Genomic DNA, 24,805 nt, shown 5'->3' on the forward strand with positions numbered 1-24,805 from the left:
TCCCATTATATTCCCTGTTGCAGGCCTGGCTTGCTCGCCCAATGAACGCAAAGCCCCCCTTCGCCCCGCCATTGAGCAAGGTCAGTGCTCCGGACCGTCACCTTTCACCTTGAAGCGTCAGGCTCCTGTGTCGCAATTGTGCGCCTCACCAACTTCCCCTTCCTTGCTGTGCCTGTCGGGAAGCCATAGGAGCGACAGGTCCTGTATACTAAGGCCTTTTCGAACCCCTGTTACATTCATCTCTGGTTTTCACCTGCCCCCTCCCCATTCGACGCCGATATTGAGCGCGTGCTGGCGATTAGATCGTCTGCTTGCGGCAGTAACTGGCAGTAACTCACTGCACATGCATATTCGACACGCATTCTCTTCTGACAAGCATCGGCCGTCCCATTCCCCGCATCGTCAAGCCTGATTTCGCGCCTGTCCTTTGACGCGGTACGATTCGAACCTCAATACCTCGGCCGTATTTTTTCAACCACCTGTAGGCTGTCCGCAATGAACCAGCCGCATCAACAGCAACAATACGGTCCTCCCCGAAGGACGGGCGCTTATGGCTCTCAGCATGACGAATTGCACATGCCGCCTGCTGCCATGAGCCAGTCCTCTGGACAGATGTCTCCGCGGGAATACCCTACCGCACCGGGATCACACATGAAGCTCGACCAGACGTCTCCCGGTGCCTCTGCCTACCATAGCGCATCCTCGGTGCCCAATGTTCTGCATCCAGGTGGAATGGGTGGCGCTCGCCCACCGCCCATACAGGGCGCTTCTCAGCCGTCGCCGCAACATCAGCAGCAGCCACACCAGCCTGACTTTGGCTCTTCTTCGAAACCACCGTCGATTGGCCTCTCCCACAGCTACTCGCGATCCTCCCCAGCAGCCGGTGCTTACGACGGTCCCTCCTCCTCCTCCTCGTATGCCCCTTACATCCCCACTACACCTGGCAGTGGTTCTGCTTCGTCACAATACATGTCCCCTCCGGACAAATACGCTGCGGCAGGCTCTCAGAGGAACGTCTCCAACACTCCCCTTGGCCTCGCTGACATCCGCCCTCGTACCGACTCGGGATTAAGTGATACCATGCCCGGATCTCATGGCTATGACTTTGCCCATGCGCAGGCTGGTACCAGCAACTATCTAGCCCCATGGGCAATGTACGCCATGGACTGGTGCAAGTGGGCACCTCAGGGGAACAGTGCGGGCAAGCTTGCTGTCGCAAGCTACCTGGAGGATGGGCACAACTTTGTACGTTCCACGGGCCGTTGACATCCAACTACTACAGCACCGCGTTTTGCTAACTTTCTTGTCATTCCAGATTCAAATCCTTGATACCCAAGTTGTTCCTAGCCCTCCAGAAGCTCAACAGCCCGGCTCCTCCAAGTATAGTCTCGAGTTCTCCAAGATCGCCGAAGCCACACACTCATACCCTGTCACTCGGTTGCTTTGGGAACCCCCGTCCTCCCAGAAGCAGTCAACTGACCTCCTGGCCACGTCGGGAGACCACCTTCGTCTGTGGTCCCTTCCGTCCGACGCTGCATCTTCGCAGTCGCATACCAACTCCATCACAAGCCGGTCTGGCCGAGATCACACTGCCACCAAGCTCACGCCGCTCGCACTGCTCTCGAATTCCAAGACGCCCGATCATACTGCTCCGTTGACATCTCTGGACTGGAACACTGTGTCCCCGAGTCTGATCATCACATCGAGCATTGACACGACGTGTACCATTTGGGACATTCCCTCCTTGACAGCCAAGACGCAGCTCATCGCCCACGATAAGGAAGTCTATGACGTCCGGTTCTGTGCCAACACGGTGGACGTCTTTGTGAGCTGCGGCCAGGATGGTAGCGTTCGCATGTTTGATCTGCGAAGCCTGGAACACAGCACCATCATTTACGAGCCTACCTCCAAGGACGATAGAGGTAACGTAAACCTCTTCTGACTTTCCCCAATTTCTCCTCCATCTTCCTCTTCCTCTTCCGCTCCCTCTCCCTGTCTTCTTTTCCCTGCCCCAACCAGTCCAATGACTAACGAGAGGAAAAGTCGACCCGAATGGCGGCAGGATTAGTCCTACGCTCGCCCAACAGACCATGTCGAACCCGCCACCCCTTCTGAGGCTGGCCACGTCGCCGCACGATACCCATCTTCTCGCCACCTTTGCCGCCGAGTCCAACGTGATCCGTATCCTCGATGTGCGGCAGCCCGGCCAAGCCCTCCTCGAATTGCGCGGTCATGGTGGAGCCGTCAACTGTGTAGAATGGTCCCCCTTGCGGAGAGGCACCCTGGCGTCCGGAGGTGACGATTGCCAGGTGCTCACGTGGGACCTTCTGAACTCGACAGGCTCGGTGAACGGCGGCGGTCAGCCCGATAACTTCCGGCTCCCATCGGCCAGCTGGCAGTGCGACTACGAGGTTGGCAACCTCGGCTGGGTACCTCGCCTGGCCAATGCCGAGTACGGTGAATGGCTGGGCGTGGGCGCCGGCAGGGGGGTATGGGGCGTCAAGATGCCTTGAGCTTTGTTCCGTAGACAAGGGAAGAACTCTGCCACACATCGTCTCCAGCTGTGTGGCTCTGGCTCTTGGTGGACTTGGCATACTTGCGGAAGCCCGGCGTTCAGGGGATCGGCTTTACGCTCTGTGGTGATATTTCGATGCGCACACCTCGACGGAATTGACTTGGTTCTAACCGCTCACGAAGAAATGGGATGACGCCAAAAAGGACTGATGTCATAACCCGAGATGATTCTCGGCCTTGTTGCGGAGGAAGGGTGGATAGTCTAGATGTGTGGGGGTTTTTCTTTTGTTCCTACTTTCGGTATGTGGTTGGTGGTCACTTTGTCTTCCAGGTGTTGTCTTCCACAATCGGAGACGTTCTACAACCTCATATCTAGGCCTGTTTTCGCCCCATTGTCTACCGTGATGACAGCTTTCCCCCAGACTTTTCTGGCATTTAAATCATTCAACGCCCGGGGCACACTCTCCAGTCCGTCATACACCGTATCATACACAACAGGCGCTATCCTACCGGAATCAACGAGGCCCTGCAAACCGTGCCACAACAGCCTGTCCTCTTCGGGAGACCGTCGTAGCGTCTCACCATAACGCTTTTCATTCATGTCAGTCATGTCAGTCAGAAGAAACACGCGTGGTTTGCTTGGCCGAAGACACTCACGTATCCTATGAGAGACACCTGTTTAAGGAGGACGCGATTCATGGCAACATTCTCAATGTCGCCGCCCGCGAAGCCCACCACGAGCAATTTCCCGTAGTGAGCCACGCACTTCAAGGAGAGGTCGATCAGGCCCACGGGGTCGAAGACGACATCGACGCCCTTCCCCTCCGTGAGTCCCAGCACCTGCTTCCACCATTCGCGGTGCTCCGTGTAGTCGACGCAGGCCGCGGCTCCGTACCGGACGGGGACGGCGCACTTCTCGGCCGAGCCCGCCGTGCCGATGACCCGGCACCCCAGGGCGGCGGCGACCTGGACGGCCATGATGCCTAGACCTCCGGCGGCGGCGTGCACGAGGACGGTTTGGCCGGCTTTTACGCCTGCGCGTTGGACGAGGGCGCCGTAGGCGACGGGTAGGGTTGCGGCCATGCCTGCGGCGCCTTGCATCGACCATCCCGGGGGGATCCGGTGGAGGGTGGTGGAGGGGGGAAGAGATATGACCTCGCTGTAGGAGCCCGTGTGGCCGCCGAATATCTTGTCCCCGGGCTTGAATGCGGAGGTGGGAGGTGCGGAGATGACGGTCCCTGCGAACTCGAGGCCCAGGGTGAAGGGAGGGCGGACGAGAGACCGGTTGTTCTGATGCTTCCCTTGGGCCTACAGATGGAGTATCGGGACAAATACATATTAGTCATGATGATAGGGGAGGTGTGATGCAACTCGGGGACGGGGTTGACCGAACGTATAATATGTCAACGAAATTGACACCTGCTGCATGGACTCGGATGAGGAATCCATCCTGTGGCGGTTCCGGGGGTGGAACATCGGTGACCCGTATGTTGTCAAGGTGCTGAATAGACTGTTAGCTCCCTGAGTTTGTGCGCCTTAATAAGTTCGACTGACTGTCACGAAATCATGAATTACTATGGCCTTCATTCCTTTTTTTTTTCTTTCTTTTTTTTCTTCTTTTTTTTTCTTCCTTTTGTTGTTTTTGTTTTTGGGGCGCTGCTCTGAATGTATATACAGGGAGGTCAAACAAGTTCGGGCCTTAAAAGTGTTTGCAATAATGTCTTCCAATGTCTATTGAGAATGATTCAAAGAATGGTACGTTCTTATTGTTCCAATCCCCCTATTCAAGGTGCTTATCACGACAGAAGGCCAAATACTATTATCCGGAAATCGAGTTCCTTTCCTCGGACAAATATAAGGAGAGCGTTCGGTAAGGGCCCCCTGAACGAAAATGGACAATTGACTCAGCAGAGCTCAGACCACAAGCCATGATGAAGCGCCACAATTATGGCTGTGCAGCCATGCGCCACACCTTCGAGTACAACTACCTATGGAGAAGATACTGTGACTGCCGCTACCTAATAATAAAGGCTACGTACTCCGTACTTGCAACAAAGCTGTGACCAACCAGCTGGTAAGGTAATTACGGGTACCGTACCTCAGGTATTGAACTGCATTCAGCATCCAGCCTTCCAACATTCACAACCCATTCACTCCAGAACCAATTTCTCCCCCGCCAGTCAACCCAAAAAAAGGCAAAGGGATTTAACTACCCATCATCACACTTTTCCTCTTTCTTAATTTTCTTCACTTGTCTTCAACCATACCAAGATAAGACTGTGCGACATCCAGCCGTTGTCACCTTGCCGGTTGCGCATGAACCGGAAGGATTTTACATCACACCTGGCAACGTGCACATCACTGCAACCTTCCTACCTCACATCTCATCATGACTTCGAATAATTATAATCAATTCGAAGAGTCGGAAGATGAGGATGACTTTAATCCCGCGCCTGCCGATATCTCCGATGACGAAAATGCGGGCAACGAGCGCGATCGGGGGTTCAAAAATGAAGCAAGAGATTCGACCCCAGTGAACAAAGCCGAAGACGACGAAGATGAATCTCTAGTGGCTTCAAAGCCCTCTGCACATGCTGCCGAACACGATGACGAGCGTGGTGATGGGGAAGAAGAAGAGGAGGACGCAGAACGCACCGGCAACGCGGTAGACGACGAGGAAGAGGAGGAAGAGGAGGATGACGAGGACGAGGACGAAGACGATGTCCAACACGTAAGCGCCCCCTTTACATTTGCCATATGTTTTTATCTCTCTTCTCGCAGTGCCCTTTCTTGGTTTCTTGGCCGACACATGGAGACAGAAGTCAATTTCTTACTGACATCTTTCTATCATTAGGGCCATCGGCGTAAGCGCCGTCGAGATCGGCGCACTGCCTTCTTCGATATCGAAGCCGAGGTTGACGACGAAGAAGACGGCGAGGACGAGGAGAAGGACGTCGAGGAGATTGAAGATTTCATCGACAATGAACATCCGGATGATGTCGTTGATACCGGCAGGCTCGACGACCGGCGGCATCGCGAACTCGACCGCCAGCGCGAGCTGGAAAATAGCATGGACGCCGAAAAGCAAGCCGAGATTCTCCGACAGCGATATGGCAACCGCCGTCCGGCGAGGGGATTGGGCGACTCGTCCTTCGTGCCCAAGCGCCTTCTCATGCCTAGCGTCGACGATCCCACCATTTGGGCCGTGCGCTGCAAGGAAGGCAAGGAGCGCGAGGTCGTCTTTGCGATTCAGAAGAGAGTCCAAGAGAGGATGGGCACCAGGGACGAGCTGGCCATCTTTTCCGCATTTGAGCGAGGAGGCCCGCAGTCGGTCATGAAGGGATACGTCTACGTGGAAGCCACTCGGACGGCTGACATCATGGCTGCGCTGGACGGAATGCTCAACGTTTATCCCCGCAACAAGTTGGTCCTCGTCGACATTAAGGACAGGCCAGACCTCCTCCGCGTGACCAAGACGCCGACGCTAGAGCCTGGTGCGTGGGTGCGTCTCCGTCGGCCTGCGAAGCACGCTGGCGATCTTGCTCAGGTCCTCGACGTGACCGAGAACGGGCTCGAAGCCAGGGTCCGCTTCATTCCTCGCCTCGACTACGGAGTCAGGGACGAGTCGCTGAATTCGGTGCTGACCGCGGACGGGAAGAGGAAGCGACCCGTTGGCATGCCTGGTCCGCGACCTCCGCAGCGTCTCTTCAACGAAACCGAAGCGCGGAAGCGACACCCCAGACATATTCAGGGCAATCCCACGACAAAGACCTGGACCTATATGGGTGACGAGTTTGAGAACGGCTTCCAGGTTAAGGATATCAAGATCCAACAGCTCGTCGTCCAGGATGTTAACCCTACTCTGGAAGAGGTGACGAGATTCGCATCGGGGGCGGAAGACGGCACTGAGAACCTCGACATGAAGGCCCTCGCCGCGAGCTTGAAAGACAGCAACGCGAACGTTGCCTATCTGCCCGGCGACATTGTGGAGGTATACGAAGGCGAGCAAAGGGGCGTTGTGGGCAGGGCCACCAGTGTCTCTGGCGATATCGTCACGCTCGAGGTCATAAAAGGCGACCTCGCCGGACAAGTCATCGAAGTGCCGACCAAGGGATTGAGGAAGCGGTTCCGGGAGGGTGATCATGTCAAGGTCGTTGGCGGCAGCAAGTTCCGAGACGAGGTCGGTATGGTCGTCAAGATTGAAGACGACCGTGTCACGTTCATCACCGACCAGACCAACACGGAAGTCACAGTGTTCAGCAAGGATCTTCGCGAAGCCAGTGATATCGGTGGACAAGGATCCCTGGGCCAGTACTCCCTCCTCGACCTTGTGCAGCTGGACCCCACGACTGTGGCCTGTATCGTCAAGGTGGACCGCGAGTCGTTGGTCGTGCTGGATCAACACGGCGACACTCGCCAAGTTCTGCCATCCCAGATCGCAAACAAGCTGCCCAAGAGGAAGATTGCCGTCGCAGCCGACCGAGACGGCTCGGAGATTCGTCTCGACGACGTGGTGCGCGAGGCTGGCGGCCAGCAGCGCCAGGGCAAGATCATCCACATCCACCGCTCTTTCATTTTCCTGCACAGTCACAGCATCAACGAGAATGCGGGCGTGTTTGTCACCAGGGCCGGAAACGTCACCACCGTGGCTGCCAAGGGCGGGCGAGTCTCCTCGGCTGGGCCCAACCTGGATCAAATGAACCCGGCTGTGAAGCGGAATCCAGCCGGCGTCGAGAACAAGATGTTGCCCCCCAAGACGTTCGGCCGCGATCGCGCGCTGGGTCAGACTGTGATCATCAAGAAGGGCGGCTACAAGGGTCTCTTGGGCATCGTCAAGGATACCACGGACACGATGGCACGGGTCGAGCTGCACACGAAGAGCAAGACCATCAGCGTTCCCAAGGAATTCCTCAGCTTCAAGGACAAACATACCGGCGCGAGAATCGACATCGGCGGCCGCCCTCCGCGAGCGTCTCAAGGCGGCGGAGGCGGATTTGGTGGTGCTGGCCGCAGCGATGCAAGCTGGCAAGGAGGTCGTACGCCCATGGCTGGGTCTGAGAGAACTCCCGCATGGGGCTCTAGAAGTAAGTTGGCATTATCTTTCTTTTCTTTCCTTTCTCTTTTCCCCCCTCCCCGTTCTGAATAACCCCCGACTAGCGCACTACTAACACCACAAAGCACCCGCCGTCACGAGCGGAGCACGAACTCCTGCTTGGAAGGCCAGCGCGCCAGGTGGCGACTACTCCGGCTCACGTACGCCTGCTTGGGCCGATGGTTCGCGAACTGCATACGGAGACGGCAACCGCACGGCATATGGCGGCGGATCCCGCACACCCGCATGGCAGTCCGGTGCACGGACGCCAGCTCCAGGAGGCGATGCCTTCGGCGTCGGATCTCGCACGCCGGCGTACGCCAGCGACGCCTGGGGTTCCGGATCCAAGACGCCCGCGTATGGAGGCGTCTCTGCGCCGACTCCTGCTGCCAGCGGCGGCGACTCGTGGGGTTACGGAGGCTCGTCAAACGCCTACGACGCACCCACCCCCGGTGTTGGTCTGGGCGCCCCTACTCCCGGAGCGCTCAACGCCCCGACGCCGGGCGCGTACTCGGCCCCCACCCCCGGCGCGCCGACCCCCGGAGGCTGGCAGGGCGGATGGGGTGCTGATTCGGCTCCCACGCCCGCTGCTGCGGCTGCGCCCACACCGGCTGCGTCTGGCTCGGCGTATTACGGGGCTCCGACGCCTGCGGCGTACGGCGCGCCGGAGACGCCTGCTGCGAGCGGACCTCGGTATACCGACGATGATTAGATGCGGATCGTTATGGGCCGGGGTCCGAAATAGCCAACAAGGGACTTTCGATGCTTTTTTCCCCCTCCTCTTGGTGCTGGATGGGGCGCCGCGCCTCTCCGAGAAGCTGATTTGCGAGGGGACATTTTGGGGGCCTAGTCGCCAGATGCTTTGACGCTTGTCTTTGGTTCTTTGCTAGTGGGAGGGACATTAGGGAGAATGCGCTTTCGGAAGACTCTTTGCATTGCATGTATATCACCGGAACGATACATATGTAGAGAGAAACAGGCGCCACGGGTTGGCTTTCGCCCGATATTGGCCTTCTTGTCCGTGTTACTGGTGACTCCATGTTACCGACAACTTCTGCCTAGTGACCCTCTAGTAGCGACTGGCGATAGGGGCAAGGGGAGGATTTCCGTATATTTCTTTTGGCAGGTTGGATATCTCGTCTCGGCAAAGTAGGGTGAGATGGGCATATAAACATTTCCCATCTGACGAGACCTCTTTCAGTTTGACATTACCCCGAAATCCTGCGTAGATGTCAGACAGATTCTGTATGATGGCACGGGATTTGTCCCACCTACACACAGCTGGTGCAACTCTCACTGGACTTCTTATGTGTCTTCCGGGGAGTCGAGCAAGTATGTTCGACGAGATTCGATTCTTTTTGTCTTCTTTTTTTTCTCGGCCTTATCTGTACAGGAGAGTCGTCTGGTTCTATATGTTTACTTCGTAAGCATCTCCGTATGCTGTATTTGATTGTCATAGGCGGGAACGTCTTTCTGTTCTCTTTCCTCTTTCCTCGGAGATGGTAGGGCCCCGTAGGGCTGACATTGCTCTTCGCGTGGCCTTTTAGGGCTTAGCAGTCCATTCTTTTGGAACTGGGGCCAAGACACCAAGGTACCTTACCTACCTACCTACCCGGGAGGGGGGGTTTATAGGTCAGAGCTCGGACAGAGACTTTTGCTCTGACCAGAGCCAGGACAGAGAAATTTCCGTCGACATGATGTTCTAAGACTGTTGACAGACTGACCAGTTATCGGGCTCTGTCCTATACCCCCCTAAACCCGGGTAGGTAACCAATAGGTAACTTGCAGGGGTATGGATCTGTACCAACGTACCAACGTACATAAGGTACTCCCTATCTGTACACTACCTACCTTACCTTAGGTACCTTAATGAATTACGCAGTAGCTGTGGCGCCTTGAGTGGTTCGTTCCGTGATGCACAGTATCCCAATTAGTTATGATGATTCTTCGTCCTCGTCCTCCTTCGACTCGAGTCGGTCTTCTGTGAGTTCTACCATAGGCGAGTGTTCACTGACCCGCTAAGAATCGAGTCCCATCCCAGTGCCTAGGGCAAGAAAATGCGGCTTCTGAACATGAATATGCGTTCAAATATCCTGATTCCCTAAACTCATGATATCAGTGTATGTCATTGTATCACGCAGTGAGAAGCGCTTCAGAGCGAATTTGATGGCGTGGGATCTAATCAGCAACGGCCTTAGCATCGCTTCCTCAAATTTCGACTTCTTCCCTTCCACTCAGCATACGATACAGGACCGTCATCTCCTGTGGCTGCCAAGGGCTTTATCACCTCCGGGAACCTGCCAGGCCATTTAAAGAGTACTGCTTACGCCAGGTGGCCCGAAAACCATGGGCTACATTACCTAGGTATGGAGAGGTACTTGAATACCTATTACCGAGTACCTACCTTAGGCGCCAAAGGACATGTTTTTCTCGTGACGGCCGAGTACATCATCTATTGCGTTGAGTGCCTGATTGAGTGCTGGGGAAGGGTCAACACTACCACTTAATTTACCCTCTTGCCTTCTCTATCCGTAGGGTAAGGTAGTTTATAAGTTTATATCGTTTCTCCAACTAAGGTACGTTTCTGCCTACCCGGCATAGCATAAGGTATTCTCAATTCCAGCTCAAACGATAGAATATTGCACGCGCCCTTCTTCCACCTCCTATACTCTAACAACATCAAGAGATAAACACAGCAGAATTGTCACCAGGCAGCACTATACTTTCCGGGCTATAAGACGTACCAAAATCCTTCCTACTGTTGCTTTCATGTGACTTTCCTTTGCAAACAATCTAGTCAAGTCCTTCTCTGTCTTGCAACCCCCTTTCAACTCGCTCTTTCCCTCGAGTACCTTTGTCTTACGAAGCTGGGGCCTTTCATCATTGAGCGTATGGTATGGTACGACAATATACCCAATATCAATCCAGCAAGCACAAGTCAAGATCATGGATAATACGGGGGAGGCTGAGAAGGCTGATGCTCCTTCGTCTCTGAAGCGTAAGTGTGTACCATTCATTGTCTTCTCTTTCTCAAGTTGGCAAAGCCATTCCACTAGAAATGCCCTCACAAAGCTCACCCACAAACCCAGGCATTCCAAAGCCAATCAAGAAGAAAAAGTCATTCCTCCAAGCTGTGACACAGAATTGGTTCGACGTACGAGGGCGAGGCAAGTCTCCCGAGCTAAACCCAATCCCCAGACTCGGTTTGCAAAATGTTCCTCCCTGGGATCGGGTCATCGATGTCGTATACCACCAACACCGTCGCGGCCAAGTGGGCGGCCCCGACAACGACGACCTCTTCCAGCTCTGTCTCCCATCGTTTCTGGCCCGGTTCCAGAGAGGCGAGGAGACATACCCCAGGATAGGCTACATGGGACTGCCTGACAGGGTGCGATTTCTGGTGTGTAAGCACCTGGTGGCCATCCATGCCAGCGAGAACACCAAGCCCATCTGCCTGACGAGCCGGCCAACATGGGTGGACGTATGGGAGTCCGAGAACTTCAGCTCTCTGCAAGACCTGCTGCGGGCTTTGAATCCCTTCATGCGTGTCTCCTTTGGCTGCTTCGCTGATACGATGCTGGCCATCCTCATGACCCAGCGTTTCCACATCATCTACACGCCTTTTGTCAACCATTACTTCAACCCGCTTGTTTTCCCCTGGTACCGTAAGTACGGCCGGTACATGCGCAACATGGTCCTCGAAATCGATCTCACGCGCTTGGGGTTCGGGCCTAGCCGCCAGGCCCTTAAGCTCATCTCCGGCACCGTCAACATCGACGTCCTGCTTCGAATGTTCGTTGAGGTGCAGCTGGACCGACCGGCTGGCACCATTAGCAGCCTCGTGATTCTGTGCCGCCGCTTTTACGGCTGCAGACCTCAATCCCAGTTGTGTGAGACCAAGAACAAAGCTGAGCCCGAAACCGAGCGTACGTCCCCGATAACCCCCCGTCTCTTTATCATATTGACGACTGATCCAACGATATCAAGTAGTCAAGGTCCCATACTGCCCAGATAGTGCTCTGCGGGTCTGTGACCCCATCATGCAGCTCCGTGGCCTGGTCGAATCGATCCGCATCTGTGGCTTCAGCGAGGCATACACAAAGACGCTCATCCAGGGACTCTTTACATTACCTGAGGACCGAGACATGCTGAAGCATCACACGTACCGAATTGCCCCTTCGACACTGTGGCCTCGGATCCCCGGTCAAAGTTCGCTCATCGACTGCAGCCAGGGGCAAATCGCGCTGGATGACCACAACCGACCCGTCCCAGAGGATTGGGACGACTGGAGTCAAGGGGCCGTCCTACCACCAGCGCCTTACGTGACCACCACAGGAGAGACATTCGTGGCCAGGCCCAGAGCCTCTGCTTCGACTTCGAGCAGCGAAACCCGGAAGGGAAGCCCGCGTTGTTCCACGACGACGATGGTGCGGCAGAGTACTCGCAAGACGTCGACTACGACGAGTGCGGAGAATAGAGACAACGTTAAAAGTAGACTCGGCGCACTGAAGGAAAAGTTCACACGCAAGAGACTTGCGAAGGGGAAGAAGACGGCAACGGGACATACGACATGGTTGGAGAAGGAGGAGGAGCCCTGCACCAAAACCAAGGTATCCGTGTGGGATTCCTCCGATGCGGAGTCCCATACCACATTCGGGGGCAACGAAAAGACGTCTCGGCATACGTTTGGGCGAGACCAGTCCAGACCGAACCTGGAGGCGGAGGAACCGGCCGAGACGAAGGCCAAAAGAGAAACCGGACTAAAGCCCAAGAGATCCAGGACTGAACTAACCGAGAAAAAACCAAAGGTGGCGTTGAGGAACGTGGCTTCTATGAAGGAGCTGAGACGAGGGGAGTCAAAAGCCGACCTCAGAAGAAAACAATCTCGGCTGGAGCTCGGCCAGAGGCAACCGAGATTCACATTACGAGGAATTGTATCCCGGCTGGATCTTAGAAGTTCGACGCGACGAAAGTCGGACGAGGTGCGAGGGGATGGAAAATGAGGAAGCGAATCTCGAGGACATGCTGGAGTTGCCTCCCGTTGCCTCGGGTTGAAGGTGGAAAGGTCCAGCTGTGTCTAGGAGCTTCAGGAAGTCGCTGGAGGAGATGATGAGTAATTCAGGAGCCGTACCATCTTGCCCCACATTTTGTAGCTTCAGATCACAGTATAAAAGGTACAGTGAACGCGCACTGATGACTGTATACCCCGCCCCCACCTTTTGCAACTTTTGGCGACACGAACCTACCGCATCACCACCAAAGACGAACGAATTACTCCCTCTTTTTGCGCATCAATCACCATCGCATCATCTCCCGGCAGCTGATCGTAAAGCCCGAGCCTCATATGCAGCGCTAGGGAAACGAATCTCCAACCTATCATCTATACACCATCAACCTTCGGTCAACATGGATATCGACGACCCCAGACTTATGCCCCAGAATGTCCCCCCCAGTTTCAATGCAGAGCAGGCAGACAATCTCGAAGATGTAAGCATCAATATCCACGGCGGGGACTGGCGCAAAACCGGTGTACTAACTGGGGTTTGCTCCTTTTCAGATTGAAAAGCAGTTTGCCGTCAAAGGTTCGAATACAGTCACGCAGTCCCTGTCGCGCTGTCAAAGAGATACGAGACTAACCAAAAGCACCCTTTCTTTCCCCTTTCAGTGGTCCAGCACATGGAGACCTACTGGGCCATCCTCGAGAAAGTAAAAGGGTCATCCCTCCGCCTGACAAAGTATGACGACGAGATCTACGAGCACCTCCAGAAAGATTTCCCCGAGTTCGACCCGACCGAGACCATTGACGAGGACAAGATGAAGAGCAAGCAGGGCAAGGAGAGGTGGCGGAATTTCATGATGGCCTACGAGAAGATGATTGACGACTACAACTTTGGGACCATGCTTCGTTCGAATGCCAAGTATGAGTACGGCCGGGACGAGGTCATCTTTGGTATGGGCTGCTTTCTTTCTTTCTTTCTTTCGTTCTTTTTGCCTTCTTTCCAACACAAGGACGTCTGGACCACTGAACTGACCAACGGACGATGCGCAGTACCACGCATGCAATTCTACGCCGTCGAAATTGCCCGGAACCGAAAGGGTCTGAACGACTGGATTTACGAGAAGGCGCAAGCAGAAAAGGGGCAGGGCAACAAGGCATAAGAGCGGACAGACTGACTCTGAAGGAGGCTAGCAATTGATTTTTCCTTTCGGCGCATTTTTCCACTGTTGGGGAGGCCATTGCTGCGTTTTGGCTTGAGCATCACCATCCAAGTTCGAGCACGTCGCAGCAGTTGGAATATTTATCTCCAGAAATACTCTCAATGTTCGATGCAGGCGCTGTGGCTCGCATATCCTCGCATCCCAGAACGGAATCAAACCAGTGGAGAATTCCTGTCTTGAATCCAAGGAAGTGCAGCCCGTTCGTTCGCTTCCACAACCAATGAGTCTTCCTCGTTAACTAGCAGTTCCGAGACCGCATACAACGCACCTAGTTCTTTGTGCCAATGCTTTTCCCAAGAGCCTCCCTAGGGTCCGTGAGTTCCGGCCAATGCGACTCGAGACTCGAGCCTTTTATCCCTCCCTGTCGGAATTCTGGGGGGTGTCGAGACTTGAAGGGGACTCGAGAAGAGCTCACATCAAATTACCAACAAAGATACTGGTTTCCGAACACATGACCCCTTCATCATTCAGGTGAGTAATAAATCTTCATGGACTAATCGGCCTTTTACGCATAATGGATCGTGCTTCCGAGCGACATGGTGTCCTCGAAAGGCGAACCCCTGGCACCTAAGCATTGTTCTTCCACCACACCCCCTGAACTCTACGAAGAACAATATTAAGAGGACTTACATTCACTTCTTCCGCCCCCGCCACAATGACCCACGACATAATCAAAAAATATCTGTATGTACGTACGTATTATACCCGTGTCGGTTCAATGGAGTTACGCTTCAGATTGTTCCTCGCCCAAGGAACACCGGCTCGTCCGGTCGGTCTCGTGCACTATCTACGCTCCAATTCTACTTCGAACCATGGACGACATCCGATTCCTCTTCAAGCCCTAGCACTTGAAGACTTTTGAACCTCATCTTGTAGTCGTCTATTCATCTTGGGAAATCGTTACGCAGAAGTCAAGACCACAGTATCCGGCGTCCGCGCCTCCAGTCCGCCTCAATTAAGGTAGATGAACGCACTGCGCTCGAAACCCGATCGCCCGAATCGTCTCAATGGCCTCAGTGGACCGCGGCGCCACTCCCGGCAATGGTAATGGCACTACAACCCCCAACCGACGAGCGTCATGGAAAGATCTTTTCGCCTTCACCAGACGGAGGCACTGCATCGCTCTGATCCCGGCCGTTCTCGCCGCGTTTGCTGTCGGCGCGTTCAAGACGTCTCTGGCCGTCGCTTTCGGGCAGTTCTTCCAACTCGCCGTCGACTTTAATACTGGCGTGCTCAGCCCCCGCGATGCCCTCTCCGAGGTAGAAAGCTTGTGCATCCTGCTCTGCGGGCTCGGGGCCGGGCACTGGGCTGCTAACACGGCTTTCCTCTCTTCATGGGTCATCTTCGGCGAGCTGCAGGCGAGGAGCGCTCGCGAGCAGACATTCCAAAGCCTTCTAGAGAGGGACATCGCATGGTATGATGGCCAATCTGATGGTATATCCAGTCTTCTTGTCAGGATTGAAACGTAAGTCTTTGTTCCCCATTCCTCCTTCAGACGATATGATGCTATCAGTCATTTAACGGGTTTTAATTGAATTTATTTTTCTTCTTTTCTCTTTCTCCAGACAAATTCGCGAGCTCCAGCTGGCGACATCGCAAGTTTTTGGCTTTCTTATTAGCGACGCATTCGTATCGATCGCTTGCATCGCCGTGTCCTTCTACATGTCCTGGCGGCTCACTCTCGTTCTCCTTGCCACGCTCCCCATCTCCGTTGGTATTCTCACGCTGGCAACCCGCCGCCTCCAACCCGCTATCCAGGCGCAAAAAGGCCATCTCGCAGAGGCCTCGAAATACGCGAATTCGGCTGTTGTCGGCATTGACCTCGTCAAGATCTACAACGGCTTCGACTATGAGGTCTGGAAATACTACGGGTCTATCAAGGCGTCCATGAAGCAATACCTCGTACAGGCGCATTGCAACGCAATCCAGATGGGCTATGCTAAGTTCTGGGTCATCGGCCTGTTTGCGGTTGGGTTTTGGTACGGCATCGTTTTGGTCTCCCAAGGGGCCACGGCCGGTCAAATCCTCACCACGTTCTACGCTACCCTGACAGCGTTTCAGGGTATCGAAGCTCTCATGCCACAGTGGCTTGTCCTTGCCAAGGGCATGTCCGCTGGACAGGCTCTCCGAAGCACCGATTCCGTTGCCCGCGGTTCGAAGAGAAGACCAGGAAGCAGCTACAGGCCTCCGTACTACTGTGCTGGTGCTGTCGAAGCCCACGACGTAAGACCCAAGCCCCCCCCCCCCCCAATTCTACCTCTTCTGCGGTAACCAAGGTAGCTAATACATCCTTTGTCTTCAGGTGAGTTTCGCCTACCCGTCGAATCCAGATCAAATAGTCCTTAGCAGATCTTCCTTCGTTTTCCCAACGGGCAAGACGTCTTTCATCGTTGGGAGAAGCGGTTCCGGCAAAAGCACCCTCGGCAATCTCCTCGTCAATTTCTACCGGCCCCTCACGGGAAACATCACCATCGACGGCTATGACATTAGCTCGCTAGACGACCATTGGCTCAGAAGCAACGTCACGTTGATCCAGCAGACGAGCGTCCTCTTCAACGAGACGTTCTTCATGAACATCGCTTTCGGACACAGATCGCCAGCCGAGGCCACGATCGACGACGTCAAGAAAGCTTGCGACGCGGCCGTGCTGCAGTCGACTCTGGCGGTCATGCCGCAGGGTCTCAGCACCATGGTCGGGCCTGGAGGGTACAGCCTCAGCGGCGGCCAGAAACAGCGACTGGCACTGGCGCGCGCTCGGTTACGCGACCCCCCCGTCCTGATTCTGGACGAGGTGACGAGCGGCCTCGACCCCGCCAGCAAGGCGCTGGTCATGGAGGCCATCCGGACCTGGCGTCGGGACAAGACGACGATCATCATCACGCACGACGTCTCTCAGATCCGAGACGACGATTACGTCTTTGTCATGGACAAGAGCCGCCTGGTGCAGGAAGGGACGAGGGAGCGTATCGCGGAGCAGAGTAAGGGCGATGGCTTGTTCGCTTCTCTCCTGGCTGCTACGGATGAAGAGGTAGGCTTGGGCGACGACGGGGAGTCGATGGGGTCGCCCTCCACCCCGGCATTGAAACGATCACACAGCTCCGAGTCTCTGCCTCGGTGGCATGATAGGGATGATACCAAGGCAGGCAAACGGCGATCTTCTATTGTCAGCGACATCATAGCGAGACAACTGGAAGAGGCCACGCCATCGCGGGAATATGGATTCGGGAGGCGGCATATCGGATCATCACTGGGTGATGCTACCGTCCACGCCACGTTCATCAGGACCAGGGCGATCTGGGATGACGGTGACACCGACCAAAGACCGCATCACTACCACAGGCGAAGCACGTTCGACGGAGGGCAATCTCGACCCTGGAGCCGGCCGCGGTCTAAGAGTCGCGCCCGGTCGGAGCGTTCCGTTTCACGGAGATCGAGCATGGAGATGGTGGAGAGGGTCGGGCACCATATCCGGCGTACTCGGATAGGATCCACGAGATCAAGGCGAGTCCGGTCCCCTCTCGCCGACTATGAGGACGACGGGGAGAAGAGGCCCGGTACCGCCGATACGGGAACGACGGATCCTCGCCACCACGACCGGGGATCCGATAATGACATGGGTCCTCCGTTGTCCCTCTTGAAGCTGTTCCGGACGGTGTGGTCGCACTTGGCGCCCCCTGAGCGGTTGAGGTTGGTGGCGGGCATCGTCTTGTGCGTCATAGTTGCGGTGGCCAGTCCCCTCTTCTCGTACTGCTTCGCATGGCTCCTGTCTGCCTTTTGGGCGGACACGGACGACAGGGAATCGGCGGGGAGGCTGTGGGCGATCCTCCTCATCGTCATAGCTGTTGTCAACGGGCTGGCGATGTGGACCGGGCGTTACCTCATGGAGTACGCGGGGCAGGCCTGGATCAACGCGCTCCGGCTGGAAGGGCCGAAGCGGATCCTGCGGCAGCCCAAAGTGTGGTTCGACAAGCCGCAGAACTCGGTCGGGCGGATCAACGAGTGCATGGACAGGAACGCGGAGGAGATGAGGAACCTGGTGGGGCGGTTCGCGCCCATCCTCGTCATCGTCACGGTGATGGTGCTCACGGCGGTGATATGGGCGTTGTCGATCAGCTGGAAGCTCACGCTGGTGGCCCTCTCGGGCGGGCCGGCCATCCTGATGGCGGTCAAGGCGTTCTCGTACACGAGCACCCGGTGGGAGACGAGGTGCAACCGGAGCGCGGGGGACACGAGCGCGGTGCTGACGGAGACGTTCACCAACATCCGGGTGGTCAAGAACCTCACGCTCGAGGCGTACATGGGGGCCAAGTACGACAGGTCGGTGCGGTCGACTTTCAAGCTGGGGGTCAGGAGGGCGGTTTACACGTCGCCCCTGTTCGGGCTCTACCAGTGCATCAACTTTTTCCTGGTGGCGCTGGTGTTCTACTACGCGATGGTCCTGGTCGCGCGAGAGTTTGAGGCGAATCTCGTGCAGATCCAGCAGGTGTGTAACCTGTTGCTGTTCTGCCTGGGCCAAGCGGGTTCGCTGTTGGGGACGATCCCGCAAATCGCGGCGTCCAAGGCCACGGCGGCGCAGATGCTATACTACGTCAACCTTTCCGACCACAATGACAAGTCGAGTAAAGAAGAGGAACAGGGCGAGGGCGGCACGGATGCAGGTGCAGGTGCAGGTGCAGGCCCCTCGCCGAAGAAGCTGCCTACGCCGTTGCCCATCCGGATGCGCAACCTCCAGTTTGCGTACCCCTCTCGCCCCGACGTGCCGGTCCTCCGCAACCTGACCCTGCAAATCGAAGCGGGGACATGCACGGCCATCGTGGGATCATCAGGGTGCGGGAAAAGCACGCTCATCTCGCTCATCATGTCGCTCTACACGCCGCACCGACCCGCATCAGCAACAACAAGTATAAGTACACCAACCGCGACGGCAAAAGCAGAACTGGACCCAGGATCAGAAAAGCAACCTCCCATGCTCTCCTTCCACGGCACCACCCCCTTCTGGGAAGTCGACGCCCAGCACCTCCGCACCATGATGGCGTTCGTGCCCCAAGCGCCCTTCCTCTTCCCCGGGACGGTGGCGGAGAACATCGGCTACGGGCTGACGGAGATGTCGCCGCTACGAAGCGCGTCGAACGTCCGGGCGGCGGCGGCGGCGGCGGGGATCGACGAGTTTGTGGAGTCGCTGCCGGAAGGGTACGAGACGGTGATGGGAGACGGGGGGCAGGCGGTGTCGGGGGGCCAGGCGCAGCGGATCTGCCTCGCGAGGGCGCTGGCGAGGCGGCTGCAGGTGCTGGTGATGGACGAACCGACGAGTGCGCTGGATGCGGAGACGGCGGAGATGGTGAGGGGGACGATTCGCGGGTTGGTGGCGGATCCGCGGCGGAGGGAGATGGCGGTGGTGTTGGTGACGCATTCGAAGGAGATGATGCAGCTTGCTGAACGGGTGGTGGTGTTGGATGGGGGGAGGGTGGTGGAGGAGGGGGGGTATGAGGAGTTGAGGGCCAGGGGAGGCGAGTTTGCTAGGCTGATTGGAGGAGTGCAGAGGACGATGGAGGGGCTGAATAGGGGAGGGAGGGAGAAGGGAGAGTGTCTAAAGTACCTAGGTATAAACAGCTAGAGGCATCTCAGGGGTCTTTATAAGGTAGGGGCAGAATTAAGTTTAGCCTCTCTGCACTTTCCGAACATTGTGGTACTTAGGGAACTATGGCCATCTACCTTCAGCCACCTTCCCGCCCCTTCCCTTTTACGTAGACGTAGGTTGGATTTCTGCCCCTGCCTACCTACCTAGGACTTGGCCATACCTTTATACCCCCCCGGAACTCTTTCCCTTTCACCACCTAGGTACTCTCCCCCGCTGAGCTGGGATGGTGCAAGTGGTAGAGGCTCGACTTAAACAAATACCCGAGATGGCATCCCTCTAGACCCTGTAGGGCGCGCACCAGCAAGGTGGGCGTGAAGGACGGGCACGGTTTCGAACCGCGCCCAGAACCTTCTGCCATTTTCTTTTCTTTTCTTTTGCTTTTTCTTTTTTCCTGTTTATTTTGTCTCGTCTCTCTATATAAACGTCCGAACTATATTGCTTATTCTAGTCATACTGCCCTACTAATCTGCTGCTTCCCTTAGGTAGATAGATCTAGGAAGATATCTGGCGATAATGGATGTAGTTGGCTTTGGAATTAATATGCAGCCTGTCTATATCTACTTGGGCAGAAGGAGTATCATAAGAGGATGGCACACAAGTGGACTACCACACCTTGTTATGATAACTTGGCTTGCTATTGCGTACCTTACCTTGGGTAGCGAAATAGGTCGATGAAGATATGTTGATACGCATATGCAGTGCTGCATTTAGCCGTGGTTGATCATGGAACACGGCATGAGCAGGACGTCACGACTCACAAGCATCTGTAAGGTAAGGACCGTAAGGGAATGTAGGTAGTCATAGCTCTCATCGCTCTTTCCCCTTACTCTTTCCCCCTTGATGTTGGCAACTGCCGTGGTACGTGTGTTACGTATCTCATCTCCCTAAAGTACTCTCTTTGTACCTGCCTGCCCTCGCTGTCACTCTTTGAATCCTCCCCTTTGAGGTTCCTTCCCTTTTCTACGTCTTTACATCCCACTCCCAAGCCAGAACAATACTATTCTCAACTAGGCCGAGTCTCTTTTTGCCATTGAACGGCTGATAATCTCTCTCTCTTTTTTTTCTTCTTTCTTTCTTATTCTCTTCCTGTTTCTTTTCCTTCCCTTTGGTCTTTTCAACTGTGCAACTCAGATCTTTGCTAGTCTGTGGGCTCCCTTCTCTGAAGACATGGAGATGCCCTAAGGAAAGAACAGCACAAAAAGAAAAACCACAACTCCATTCTGGCTCATCGAGTCTTGATCACTCAAAATTCATTTATTTTTCTTCTGCTGACCAACGACCACACAATGAGCAGCTTCGTCACCTACCCTTACCCCGACGACCTCGGTCCGCAACCCACTCTGGCCCCTAGAGGAAGAAGAGAGGGGAAGAGAGATGATCAAGACGAGAGCGACACCACCAGTCGTACAACCCGAGTTCCCGTTTATGCTACATTTGATTTCGACAATGACAAGGAGAGCGAGACGACTACAGAGACCGTTTCAGAGTCCACCACTCGAAGCCGTGGTGCCATCCCGGGCGTTCCCTTGCCTCCTTGTTCGTCCTATCCCTCCCCCCCCTTTCATCCAAGCTAAATTTTGTCTGCATCCTGGATTGTTGCTGACTCGTCCTGATTCTCATCAGTAACCACCGCTGAGGCCTCTGCCCCAACCTCCGGACAAGAGGTACTCTCAAGCGCGTCAAGGACATCCTTCGAAACTATCCAAACGTCACACGCCTCAGCAGGCCACTCCGAGACATGGCCGATCGGAAACCAGTCGAACCTCCCTTCCAGCGAGAACGACGCGGGCATCACTGCCGGAACCATCATCGGGATTTCGGCCGGCATTGGCGGATTCACCATGGCCGCCGTTTTCCTGCTACTCTTCATCTTCATGCGACGTCACAAGAAAGCCATCAAGGCCCGCACCGGATCTGCCAGCACCTGCGGCAGTGGCGGCAGTGGCGGCAGTGGCGGCAGTGGCATGCAAGAGGCTCGCTCTGGCAGCGGGGGACTGATCGATCGGGATCCCTGGCCGGAACACTCACCACTACACGACGAAAGGTCCCTGCACACTCCGGGAATAGACTCAAGTCGCTCAACTCGTTCGACTTGTCATTATCAGCCGCAGCATGTCCATGGTCCCGCAGAGCTGGACGACTCCCCGAAATATGCCGGTGGTGACACTGGTGGGCGGCAGCAGTATCGGGAGCCGCATGGTTTCATTGCCGAGCTGCCGGGAAACAGCCCTTCGGTCCGACATTGATGGGGATTGGGGCTTTTAGGTTTTGAGATGGAAGAGAGGTGGACGATACGAGGGAGGAGAGGTTGATGATACGAGGGAGGAGAGGGGATTACCAATCGGGGACTTTTGTCTGCATGCGAGATGCGACAATGCAAACAAACATGCGACGTCAAAGTAAGCTCGGCATGCATACAACGTATATATAGTACTTACTAATTACCGAGCACCCTAGCCAGGCCCATGACATCCATCCCCTAACTCGGCCCAAATGGGACTACCATGGGGGATGAGTTATGTACTTACAGTGTACCTATCATCTATGTTTTGACAAGTACGGCGCACGAAAGGCGCAAGTTGCGGCGCTTGGCGCAATGACGAAGGCATGAAATGAGGACCGACTGACCGACCCTCATCATCTTTTTAGTTCTTTTCAACAGCATTTGCAAAGTAAACATCCTCTCTCCCGTGTCCTCATCGGCCCTCCTAACGACTCTGATTCGCTTGATCCGCTTGATCCACTCGATTCCGCCGTTCGCCAAGGACGGATCCAGGGCCGCAAATTTTCAACTTCGCGTTATTCCCGCTCGTGCCGTCGCACGTAATTCGTAATCGATATTGTCTCTCCTCTTCTCCCTCTCTGCTTATTTCTTGGTGCTCCCCTCGAGCTCTCCCAACCTGCACGGAGACAAAATGGGGGTCATCTTCTCGTTAACATTACATTGACGCAAGCGTACGTCCTACTGTAACTGCTGCGCCGCTCGCCCTGTCTCTCCCAACCTAGCATGCCATCCCCCGACGGATGCCCATGGGAAAGTGCCGGCCATGTGAAACACCAGCCTGTCAGATCTTCTGCCGGTCCCTCGCAGCCACAGAGCATCGACGAGTCAACCCCCATAACGTACCGTTACCTTACCTTCGACACCGACCTCCCCACGCCATACACGGCCGCCCTGGACCCAGACGACGCCCGCGCCGCCCTCCCGCCGCAGCCCGACCTCACCAAGCTCGGCTGCCCCCAGAGATGGCCATCGCACCGCAAAAACATCATCCTGGCCCTGGCGTGCGCCGCCACCTTCCTCACCGCCTACTCGTCCGGGTCCTACGCGCCGCCCGTGCCGGCCATGGCCGAGGACCTGGGCGCCAGCGAGCTCGCCACGGTGGCGGGCATCACGACGTTCTGCGTCGGGTTCGCGCTGGCGCCGATGGTGCTGGCGCCCCTCTCCGAGGTGTACGGGCGGCGGCCGGTGCTGGTGGCGTCGGGGCTGGTGTACGTGGCGTTCCAGGCGGTGTGCTCGGTCATGCCGGGCCTGGCGGGGATGCTGGTGGCGCGGCTGCTGGTGGGGACGGGGGGGTCGGTGTTTAGCTCGGTCACGGGCGGGGTGATTGCGGATGTGTGGGCCAAGGAGGACCGGAATGGGCCCATGGCGCTTTTTAGCGGCGCGGTGCTGGGGGGGACGGGGATGGGCCCGCTTGTGGCGTCGGTTATGATGGAGAGGATTGGGGGTGCGGGTGGGGACGGGACGTTGGCGTGGCAGTGGGTGTTTTGGCACCAGGTCATCGCCGGGACGGTTCTGCTGGTCGGGTTGGTGTTTTGGCTGAGCGAGACGCGCGGGTCTGTCCTCTTATCGCGGAAGGCCAAGACGCTGAATCGCTGGTATGAACGGCTTGAGGAGGAGGCCGGTGCTTATGGTGTTTGGGTAGAGGAGGACGAAGGAAAAGAAGAAATAGAAACAGAAAAAGAAGAAGCAGAAGCAGAAGCAGAAGAACACGAAGAAAAGGAGATTGTCGACGCGAGGGAAGCATCTCCGGAGGGTACCGTCGTCTCGGATTCCGAGCCGGAGGAGAAGATGAACACGCCCATGAGCGACGACGACGACAGCGCTGGCACTACCAACAGTCATGTCCCTTCTCTCACCCCGCGCCGACGACTCGTACGCCTGCGGTGGACAGTCAAGGAAGACGAGGAGCGCGCATCCCTGACCGAGCTGATGAAGACGTCCGTAACGCGGCCCTTCCACCTCCTCTTCACCGAGCCGACCGTCTTCTCCTTCTCGCTCTGGTGCGCCTTCGCCTGGGCCGTGCTGTACTGCCAGTTCGGCAGCATCTCCCTCGCCTTCGCCCGCCGGCGCGCCTTCGGCATCGAGCAGTCGGGCTACTTCTTCGGCGCCATCACGGCCGGGTCCGCCGTCGCCACCGCCGTCGCCGTTGCCCAGGACCGGCTCCTCCTCCTTCCCCAGTGGCGCGCCGACCTCCCACCTCCCGAAGGCGGTGCCGTCTCGGCCTCCTTCTGGCGTGTCGTCCGCCGTCGCTTCCCCGCCGAGGCGCCCGAGTGCCGGCTCTATTTCACCTGCGTCACCGCGTGTTTCCTCCCCGCGGGCCTCTTCCTCTTCGGCTTCACCGTCCGCCCGGACGTCCACTGGGTGGCGCCCGCGGCGGGGATCTTCCTGGCTACGTGGGGGATCTACTCCGTCTACCTGGCCACCTTCAACTACTTCGCGGACATCTATCACAAGTACGCGTCGTCGGCTCTCGCGGCCCAGTCGTGCTGTCGGAACCTGCTTGGCGGGGCCTTCCCTCTGGTCACCGGCGCGCTGATCCGGAATCTTGGCGAGGAGAGGGCTGGGTCGTTGCTGGGCGGCATTGCTGCGGGGCTTACTTTGATACCTTGGGCTCTGGTCTTTTTTGGAGAGACGATCCGGTCGAAGAGCAGGTTTGCTATTGTGAGTTTCTTCCCCCCAGGTGTCGTCGTCGTTTACTGTGCATATATATTCTCAGAGGAGGACGCTAATTCTGGTGACGACGCAGTCCCTGGAACGACAAGGGTGATCCCATTCCCTTTGAGGGCTTAAAGGACGTTCATATGCGTTGTCACTACATAGAATATACTTTACATCGTAGTTTATTGGGGGGGAGGAGTCCATTTATGCGTTGATTAGGTTCAGGGATCGAGAGGTTTAGCATAGAATTATTGGCGGTTCTTTTTGGAGTAGAGAACGGTCTCCAGGACGCATTAACTACATTATTTACGGTAGCTTTACAATAAAAATCCTCCGTTAACATCACTCTGATATGAAACCGTAGTAGCAATCCCAACAGATATTTTGGGTTGAGGAAGGC

General features: G+C 56.0%; 8 protein-coding genes across 8 annotated transcripts; 7 read left to right on the top strand and 1 right to left on the bottom strand.

Moving 5' to 3' along the window:
- Window positions 1-131: 131 nt before the first annotated feature.
- SODALDRAFT_335410 (WD domain-containing protein) lies at window positions 132-2,972 on the top strand. The gene is made up of 3 exons (XM_028612449.1): window positions 132-1,245; window positions 1,316-1,922; window positions 2,044-2,972. Exons 1-3 carry the CDS (start codon window positions 496-498, stop codon window positions 2,511-2,513), a joined length of 1,827 nt encoding a protein of 608 aa, XP_028464116.1. The 5' UTR covers window positions 132-495; the 3' UTR covers window positions 2,514-2,972.
- Window positions 2,734-4,259, bottom strand: SODALDRAFT_217129 (quinone oxidoreductase). The gene is made up of 4 exons (XM_028607308.1): window positions 4,069-4,259; window positions 3,908-4,015; window positions 3,172-3,822; window positions 2,734-3,103 (listed from the first exon to the last, which is right to left on the bottom strand). Exons 1-4 carry the CDS (start codon window positions 4,099-4,101, stop codon window positions 2,873-2,875), a joined length of 1,023 nt encoding a protein of 340 aa, XP_028464117.1. The 5' UTR covers window positions 4,102-4,259; the 3' UTR covers window positions 2,734-2,872.
- Window positions 4,260-4,650: 391 nt separating this feature from the next.
- Window positions 4,651-8,752, top strand: SODALDRAFT_352315 (transcription elongation factor Spt5). Its single transcript, XM_028613590.1, has 3 exons — window positions 4,651-5,245; window positions 5,369-7,598; window positions 7,693-8,752. Exons 1-3 carry the CDS (start codon window positions 4,904-4,906, stop codon window positions 8,316-8,318), a joined length of 3,198 nt encoding a protein of 1,065 aa, XP_028464118.1. The 5' UTR covers window positions 4,651-4,903; the 3' UTR covers window positions 8,319-8,752.
- Window positions 8,753-10,121: 1,369 nt separating this feature from the next.
- Window positions 10,122-12,796, top strand: SODALDRAFT_217165 (hypothetical protein). The gene is made up of 4 exons (XM_028607309.1): window positions 10,122-10,182; window positions 10,291-10,604; window positions 10,696-11,532; window positions 11,597-12,796. Exons 2-4 carry the CDS (start codon window positions 10,553-10,555, stop codon window positions 12,607-12,609), a joined length of 1,902 nt encoding a protein of 633 aa, XP_028464119.1. The 5' UTR covers window positions 10,122-10,182; window positions 10,291-10,552; the 3' UTR covers window positions 12,610-12,796.
- A 37-nt stretch (window positions 12,797-12,833) lies between these two features.
- SODALDRAFT_335416 (DUF757 domain-containing protein) lies at window positions 12,834-14,173 on the top strand. Its single transcript, XM_028612450.1, has 4 exons — window positions 12,834-13,093; window positions 13,164-13,188; window positions 13,272-13,556; window positions 13,656-14,173. Exons 1-4 carry the CDS (start codon window positions 13,013-13,015, stop codon window positions 13,763-13,765), a joined length of 501 nt encoding a protein of 166 aa, XP_028464120.1. The 5' UTR covers window positions 12,834-13,012; the 3' UTR covers window positions 13,766-14,173.
- Window positions 14,174-14,832: 659 nt separating this feature from the next.
- On the top strand, window positions 14,833-19,439 carry SODALDRAFT_345726 (P-loop containing nucleoside triphosphate hydrolase protein; the record flags this gene model as incomplete). Its single annotated transcript, XM_028613216.1, has 4 exons — window positions 14,833-14,869; window positions 14,900-15,290; window positions 15,391-16,048; window positions 16,128-19,439. The coding sequence occupies 4 exons, from the start codon at window positions 14,833-14,835 to the stop codon at window positions 19,437-19,439; spliced, it is 4,398 nt and encodes a 1,465-aa protein (XP_028464121.1).
- Window positions 19,440-21,017: 1,578 nt separating this feature from the next.
- On the top strand, window positions 21,018-21,776 carry SODALDRAFT_335417 (hypothetical protein). The gene has a single exon (XM_028612451.1). It carries the CDS (start codon window positions 21,305-21,307, stop codon window positions 21,707-21,709), a length of 405 nt encoding a protein of 134 aa, XP_028464122.1. The 5' UTR covers window positions 21,018-21,304; the 3' UTR covers window positions 21,710-21,776.
- A 361-nt stretch (window positions 21,777-22,137) lies between these two features.
- SODALDRAFT_345727 (MFS general substrate transporter) lies at window positions 22,138-24,717 on the top strand. The gene is made up of 2 exons (XM_028613217.1): window positions 22,138-24,408; window positions 24,494-24,717. The coding sequence occupies exons 1-2, from the start codon at window positions 22,471-22,473 to the stop codon at window positions 24,512-24,514; spliced, it is 1,959 nt and encodes a 652-aa protein (XP_028464123.1). The 5' UTR covers window positions 22,138-22,470; the 3' UTR covers window positions 24,515-24,717.
- The last annotated feature ends 88 nt before the right edge of the window (window positions 24,718-24,805 follow it).

This window comes from Sodiomyces alkalinus (assembly GCF_003711515.1).
Source record: "Sodiomyces alkalinus F11 unplaced genomic scaffold SODALscaffold_9, whole genome shotgun sequence".
In the NCBI taxonomy this organism is placed as follows: Eukaryota; Fungi; Ascomycota; class Sordariomycetes; order Glomerellales; family Plectosphaerellaceae; genus Sodiomyces; species Sodiomyces alkalinus.

Excerpts from the sequence above, each read along its gene's own strand:
- SODALDRAFT_335410 (XM_028612449.1), top strand. The coding sequence starts at position 496 with ATGAACCAGCCGCATCAACAGCAACAATACGGTCCTCCCCGAAGGACG. Across the intron at positions 1,246-1,315 it reads TGGAGGATGGGCACAACTTT|ATTCAAATCCTTGATACCCA; the intron begins GTACGTTCCACG and ends TTGTCATTCCAG. Across the intron at positions 1,923-2,043 it reads TACCTCCAAGGACGATAGAG|TCGACCCGAATGGCGGCAGG; the intron begins GTAACGTAAACC and ends CGAGAGGAAAAG.
- SODALDRAFT_217129 (XM_028607308.1), bottom strand. The coding sequence starts at position 4,101 with ATGAAGGCCATAGTAATTCATGATTTCGTGACA. Across the intron at positions 3,823-3,907 it reads ATTTCGTTGACATATTATAC|GCCCAAGGGAAGCATCAGAA; the intron begins GTTCGGTCAACC and ends CTCCATCTGTAG. Across the intron at positions 3,104-3,171 it reads AGGTGTCTCTCATAGGATAC|CGTTATGGTGAGACGCTACG; the intron begins GTGAGTGTCTTC and ends ATGAATGAAAAG.
- SODALDRAFT_352315 (XM_028613590.1), top strand. The coding sequence starts at position 4,904 with ATGACTTCGAATAATTATAATCAATTCGAAGAGTCGGAAGATGAGGAT. Across the intron at positions 5,246-5,368 it reads ACGAAGACGATGTCCAACAC|GGCCATCGGCGTAAGCGCCG; the intron begins GTAAGCGCCCCC and ends TTCTATCATTAG. Across the intron at positions 7,599-7,692 it reads TCCCGCATGGGGCTCTAGAA|CACCCGCCGTCACGAGCGGA; the intron begins GTAAGTTGGCAT and ends AACACCACAAAG.
- SODALDRAFT_217165 (XM_028607309.1), top strand. The coding sequence starts at position 10,553 with ATGGATAATACGGGGGAGGCTGAGAAGGCTGATGCTCCTTCGTCTCTG. Across the intron at positions 10,605-10,695 it reads TGCTCCTTCGTCTCTGAAGC|GCATTCCAAAGCCAATCAAG; the intron begins GTAAGTGTGTAC and ends CCACAAACCCAG. Across the intron at positions 11,533-11,596 it reads AGCTGAGCCCGAAACCGAGC|TCAAGGTCCCATACTGCCCA; the intron begins GTACGTCCCCGA and ends GATATCAAGTAG.
- SODALDRAFT_335416 (XM_028612450.1), top strand. The coding sequence starts at position 13,013 with ATGGATATCGACGACCCCAGACTTATGCCCCAGAATGTCCCCCCCAGT. Across the intron at positions 13,189-13,271 it reads AAAGCAGTTTGCCGTCAAAG|TGGTCCAGCACATGGAGACC; the intron begins GTTCGAATACAG and ends TTCCCCTTTCAG. Across the intron at positions 13,557-13,655 it reads CCGGGACGAGGTCATCTTTG|TACCACGCATGCAATTCTAC; the intron begins GTATGGGCTGCT and ends GACGATGCGCAG.
- SODALDRAFT_335417 (XM_028612451.1), top strand. The coding sequence starts at position 21,305 with ATGGCCGCCGTTTTCCTGCTACTCTTCATCTTCATGCGACGTCACAAG.
- SODALDRAFT_345727 (XM_028613217.1), top strand. The coding sequence starts at position 22,471 with ATGCCATCCCCCGACGGATGCCCATGGGAAAGTGCCGGCCATGTGAAA. Across the intron at positions 24,409-24,493 it reads CGAAGAGCAGGTTTGCTATT|TCCCTGGAACGACAAGGGTG; the intron begins GTGAGTTTCTTC and ends GTGACGACGCAG.